Source organism: Schistocerca gregaria, chromosome 1, assembly GCF_023897955.1.
Source record: "Schistocerca gregaria isolate iqSchGreg1 chromosome 1, iqSchGreg1.2, whole genome shotgun sequence".
In the NCBI taxonomy this organism is placed as follows: domain Eukaryota; kingdom Metazoa; phylum Arthropoda; class Insecta; order Orthoptera; family Acrididae; genus Schistocerca; species Schistocerca gregaria.
The window spans coordinates 1,042,181,636-1,042,187,635 of NC_064920.1; the positions used below are offsets into that span (position 1 = coordinate 1,042,181,636).

Sequence of the window (6,000 nt, forward strand, 5' to 3'; positions counted from 1 at the left end):
TATACAGAAGCAGGTGACAGAGCTACTGACGCAGGTTGGGTAACCATACTTTGGAATGCATAATGAAGTATTGGAAATACCCAACTGAACGAAAGGTAAGGCATGGTACTGAGGAATAAACAGCAAAGAATAGACGTGAGAAAAACTTGCATTCAGTAAAGAATACAAAGTCACCTTTACAGATAAAGCCCACCATGAATTCACAAGGGGTATTTTCAAAATAGACCCCATGAGACATAAGATTGCAGAACCCAGGCTCGTATAACCACTTTAAGCAAACAGATGACTTCGCTGTCAAGAAAAGCTTTCCCATCACAACAGTTAATAGATCGAAAGTCAGATATGTCGTCATCTGACTGTCAGTTGCCCAAAAGGTCATGAAGAAGAAGGGTATGTTCGACAAAACTGCATATCAACAAACCAAATAACGCCTCAAGATTACGAGAACCGATCCCTTGCAATGGGACTGTGAGACTAGGAAGTAGAAGAATTGAGCTCACCCTCCGCTGAAACTGGAACTGGAAGATTGGCTGGAGGAGGAGCTGTACGACCCCGAATTGCCGCCGCAGCTGGAACAGCCACGACCTCCGCCGCCGCTGCCACCCCCGCCGGGGAAGCCGCCGCCGCCGCCGCCACCGCCAGGGAAGCCGCCGCCGCCGCCACCACCACCGGGAAATCCACCGCCTCCGCCTCCAGGGTACTTTCCACCTCCACCACCAAACCCGCCACCACCGCTGGGGAAACCGCCCCCACCGCCTCCGATGTAATTGCCGCCGCCGCCACCTCCGGGAAATCCGCCTCCGCCGCCGCCATGAAATCCACCACCGCCGCCTCCTGGGAATCCACCACCTCCACCGCCTCCAGGAAAGCCGCCTCCACCGTGCCCGCCACCTCCAAATCCTCCTCCGCCACGACCGCCGCCGCCGCCACCGAAGCCGCCTCCTCCGCTTGGGAAGCCTCCTCCTCCGCCGCCTCCGCTAGGGAATCCACCGCCTCCCCCGCCTTCTCCGGAGATGCAAATTTTGCAGACTGTCCTCTTCTTTCGGAGCAGCGAATGGACAGCATCGTGCACCGAGCTGTCTTCCGCTGTGGACAGAAATGTTACCTTAGGAATTCATGTGAACAATCGGGCAATATTTGTGCATGAGTGGTAAATTATCCATAGTTAGTCAGAGAAAGTATTGTTTGCTTTGTCTGTCTGTGCTAATGTACGGCGGCGAGACATACAAAAGTGAACCAAACATAGCTTTTATATTGAAAACGGCTGTATATACAAAACGAATTAAATGTACTCAAGTGAATGATCGGTACAGATGAAGTCAATGAAGACCCAATGACATGACACGCTGTCTGTACAATTTGTTCAGATATACTGAATCTGTAGAGTAATGAATATATCGTGATAGTTGTATTAAAATAGTATAATGATATGGATGTTGCCTGCGAAAAGTAGGAAAATCGCGATTAAGAAATACGTGTACCGTTGCGAAATACGGAAAGGTTCCATGTCTCTAGACTTGCTCCGAGTGTCAAATCCTTGAGGAAATGTTTCAAAAATTTATTTCTAGGTGGCGTATGATTTTTGTTCCAAGTAGTGTTTCCCAATGGACTTCCAAGGACGAAGCGTCAGATGATTTGAAGAGGTAACTCCCAACCTTTTGGTGAGTGTGCACGGCTTTTTGAGTGGTGACAGAGAATTTGCAATTATTGATGGTTCAAATGGCTCTGAGCACTATGGGCCTTAACATGTGTGGTCATCAGTCCCCTAGAACTTAGAACTACTTAAATCTAACTAGCCTAAGGACATCACACACATCCATGCCCGAGGCAGGATTCGAACCTGCGACCGTGCAATTATTGAGAAACGAAGAAATGCTCCTATCGCCTGAACTATGCAGACACGGCTTACCTACTCATTGACACATTCACTTTGTATCTACCAATACCTCCCAGATTCCAGAAGGCCTCCCTTGTATACCTCATCTTTTCGTTCTGCAACAGATAGCGTCCGCCCCTGGTAGCTGAGTGGTCAGCGCGACAGAATGTCAACCCTAAGGGACCGGGTTCGATTCCCGGCTGGGTCGCAGATTTTCTCCTCTCAGGGACTGGGTGTTATGTTGTCCTAATCATCATCATTTCATTCCCACCGACGTGCAAGTCGCCGAAGTGGCGTCAAATCGAAAGACTTGCACCCGGCGAACGGTCTACCTAACGGGAGGCCCTAGTCACACGACACGACAGAGAGCTACGAATCCTGTTGTTGACTAACTGACACTGTGTTTCGTAGCGAATACTAAAGCTGCCCCCTTGCTTAGTGACACGTGCAGTGAGGTTCTGGAGGATTCCTTGAACGGAGAAACGCCCAAAGCGCTTGCTCTCCAGACTGGATTAGTTGCGGTTGCTACCAGTGCGCCACGAAAGCTGTAGTCGTCGTTTTCTGGAAGAACATCCATGCAGCAGTCTTCTCAGTTGCAACTTGCTACAGTGTAAGCAAAACAAGATACTACTGGTGTACTAATAGAACAAAATCAAATTATGAACGTCCAAAGACGGGTGGAAGCCTACTGTTACAAATAAGTAAATAAATCTGACAGAAAATTTTTGTTATTAAGAGTGTGCAACGTTGTGTACAAGGTTTGTACAATCACATTTTTCACAAGTAGTCGAACGTCAGAGATTTATAAACTGGTGGGCGTTCTGGAGGGTGAGTGCTTGAAGCCGTGGTAATTAACGTATTGTCCTGCAGTACAGAATAAATGTCGTACTCTCACCCATGCTGATTAACTAAAACGTCTCACAGCAGTTTTTCCGTGACTCTTCTTTAAAGCATAGTATCAGAGCAAACATGACACTCAATCATCATCGGATCGATGTAGGAACCTAAGTCAGAGGATTCTACAAAAAGATTACAGAATATTATGCAGTTTGTGTCTCAACGAAATTTCGAAAGCGTCATTTTAATTGTTGTTTTTTTTAATTTAAAAAAATAAGTTGCATGCAACTTTTGACGGTTATGGGGAGGTATGGTGATGTGTTGGACTCTAAATTCAAATATTTTCGCTGTGACTCTCGAGTTTTTTCTCCGAACACGTTGAAACTTAGTAGATTCGTGGAAGAAAACAAGTTGTGTCATAGTGCAAAATAACGTCAAATGTAGGCCTCCACAACAGCTGTTTGGGGCAGTCCTTGCATTTGACCTGCCTAGTATAACGTGAAGAAACAGTAGCAGTGGAATCAGTAATGGACAGGTAAAGAAGATAACGTCAGTCTTCTGTATCAGCAGAGACATACACCGTAAAAATTGCATTTCTACGGACGCAAGGATCTCACACGCCGAGGCAACGGTGGAGAATGAGGTTCTATATGCGAATGATATATAGTGCGGAACAATTAATAGAAATAAGAGAGAAAAATAATGAGAAAATACTGAATACTGACGCCCAAAGGAGACTCCGGAAGATGGTTGCGAATACATAGGGAATAACTGTACAAGAGCATGACAAAAATTTCAAGAGCAATTAGATTGAAAAAGAAAGGTCTGCGAGACATATGATCAAGATTAACACAGACAGGATGGCCGAAAGATTACGGCAAGAGAAGAGATAGGAACCAATTAGATTGTTAAACTCAGGAAGAACTGTTCGACATTAGCGATCGAGGTGAAAGGGAAAGAAAACTGGAGTAGCAAGTTCATTCTGACTTATAGGACTCGGATCTACGGCAGAGAATGGTACAAGAAACGAATGGAGAGAACCGGTGGAGCTGAGAAGATAAGGGAGTACTCAAGTCTTCGAAAGAAGAGTAAAAGAGTAGGTGAAATACTAGGTAGGTAGGTAGGAACTTGGAATACCAAAGAAGTATGTTAGACTTACAGAAGCGAGTTTGAAAAACACAAAAGGTAGAGTACTCGTGGGGAAATTGGAGTCAGAAGAATTTGTAATAAAGAAAGGACTTAAGCAGGGAGATGCCCTTTCTCCGCTACTTTTTAATTTAGTCCTAGAATATAATGTACGGATGGCAGCAGATAATTCAGAGGGTGTGGAGTTAAATGGAAATATTAAGATATTAGGGTATGCAGATGATCTAAACATCATTAGCGATAGGAAAGAATCTGTAACAGCAAATGCGAATGCGTTAATCGAAGCTAGTGAAGATGTAGGTGTAAGGATAAGTGAAGACAAAACTAAATACCTGGTTACTACTTGAATGGCAACAGCAGTAGATCAGGAAATGTTAAGAGTTGGAGACATGCAGTTTGAAAAAGTGAACACATTTAAGTATCTAGGCGTGGATATCACTTCGAGAAATGAGATTGAATCCGAACTGAAGAAGAGACTACGGGCGGGAAATGCGTACTACTTCTCACTGAATAGATTACTTTCATCACGGATATTGTCTAGCAATTTAAAGATTAGAATATACAAAACTATTATTCTACCACTTATGCTGTATAGGTGTGAGACTTGGTCTCTCACTGGGCAAAATGAAAAGACGTTTGGCGTACTTGAAAACAAAATTATAGAGAAAATTTTCGGAGCAAAAAGGGATGATACTAGCGGAGAGTGGCGAAAACTGCATAACGAAGAGGTTCACGAACTCTATTCACGCCCTGACATACTCAGTATTATTAAATCACGTAGGCTGCTATGGGCGGGTCACGTCGCTCGAATGGATGAGGGCAGGGCAGCGCGCAGAGTACTGTTAGGGCACCTAGAGGGAAAACGTCCTGTGCGGAGACCGAGGCGTTGATGGTAGGACAATTTGAAGGCTGATTTAAGGAGCCTAGGTACTGAAGGTGAATGGAAGGAAATAGCCCAAGACAGGGACAGGTGGCGAAAATACGTTGGTGCGGTAATGGACTCTCGAGTCCGGTATGACCAGTGAGTAAGTGAGTAAGTAAAATATAAAGAAATTGTGGGAGGAGAAGTGCAAGATACAATCGGTGAGGTCGCAGGTTCGAAGCCTGCCTCGAGCACGGGTGTGTGTGATGTCCTTAGGTTAGTTAGGTTTAAGTGGTTCTAAGTTCTAGGGGACTGATGACCTCAGATGTTAAGTCCCACAGTGCTCAGAGCCATTTGAACCATTTTCAATCGATGATGCTGGTCCTACAAGGCCGTGACGAAAGAAGATGGACTGCCAATTAAGTACGACATGGGAGATGATTTGTACATTAGACTCGGGCCGGTGCACTGTTGGAGGTTCATTGACAGTACTCGTGGTTTGCTGTCATAGCTTTTACAGATCACTGCACCTTGTGTGAAGTCTAGTGAATAAGCGTCTGATTAGCCTAGCTGTGGAATGGCGTCGTCGAGCAGACGCATCGCAGCAGACAGCGGCCGCGGGCTACTCACCGGGTCGGCAGGTGGCCAAAGCCACCAGCGCCGCCAGCACCAGCAGAGGCACCACCGGGATTCGCATCGCGGTCTGCACTGGCGTCGGGTCCGCCGTGCGCCACTATATATACCGGCCGATACCACCGCGCTCGCTGCAAATAAAACCACCTGTTAGGTCACGGCGACGTAATGTATTGTCGGCGGTGCGATCACAATTGGCGCAGCCCATCCGCGTTTCCTCGGAATCCGTCGGCGCCGGCACGAGAGCCGAAGGCCGGGTGAGCGACTCGGGGTACTGGGGAGGGAGGCGGAGCCGTAGCCGGGAGGCGGCCGTACATCACACGCCTCCTGCCAATATCCATTGTCCTCTCCGCTCTCCACACATCGGCGACGATTACACGAGTCCGACGCTGTAGCACCTCTCCGTTGGTGCTTACTAGTGATCACAAAGATAGAATAGGCCATCGAAAATATAGAAATGTACATAATAGAAATTTATTTGTTGAACTTCATTATTGGTCCGTACCGAGTGACAGAAGACAACTAAAAAGAAAACCGAATTTGAATTTGCTATTGAAAAAAGGGAAGCAGTGGTTGGGAAGGAAGTGAGACAGGGTTGTAACTTCTCCCCGATGTTATTCGAATGGTTCAAAAGGCTCTGAGCACT

The 6,000-nt window shown here is 46.4% G+C and overlaps 1 protein-coding gene across 1 annotated transcript in view; it reads right to left on the minus strand.

The window, feature by feature from the left end:
- LOC126280362 (uncharacterized) overlaps positions 1 to 5,458 on the minus strand; it is a 9,537-nt gene extending 4,079 nt beyond the window's left edge. Inside the window, exons 1-2 of the mRNA XM_049979760.1 lie at positions 5,352 to 5,458; positions 501 to 1,086 (exon numbers count right to left, since the gene is read on the minus strand). Coding sequence (XP_049835717.1) covers positions 501 to 1,086; positions 5,352 to 5,418 — 653 coding nt within the window. The 5' untranslated portion in view covers positions 5,419 to 5,458. The remainder of the gene's footprint in view (positions 1 to 500; positions 1,087 to 5,351) is intronic.
- Positions 5,459 to 6,000: the final 542 nt, after the last annotated feature.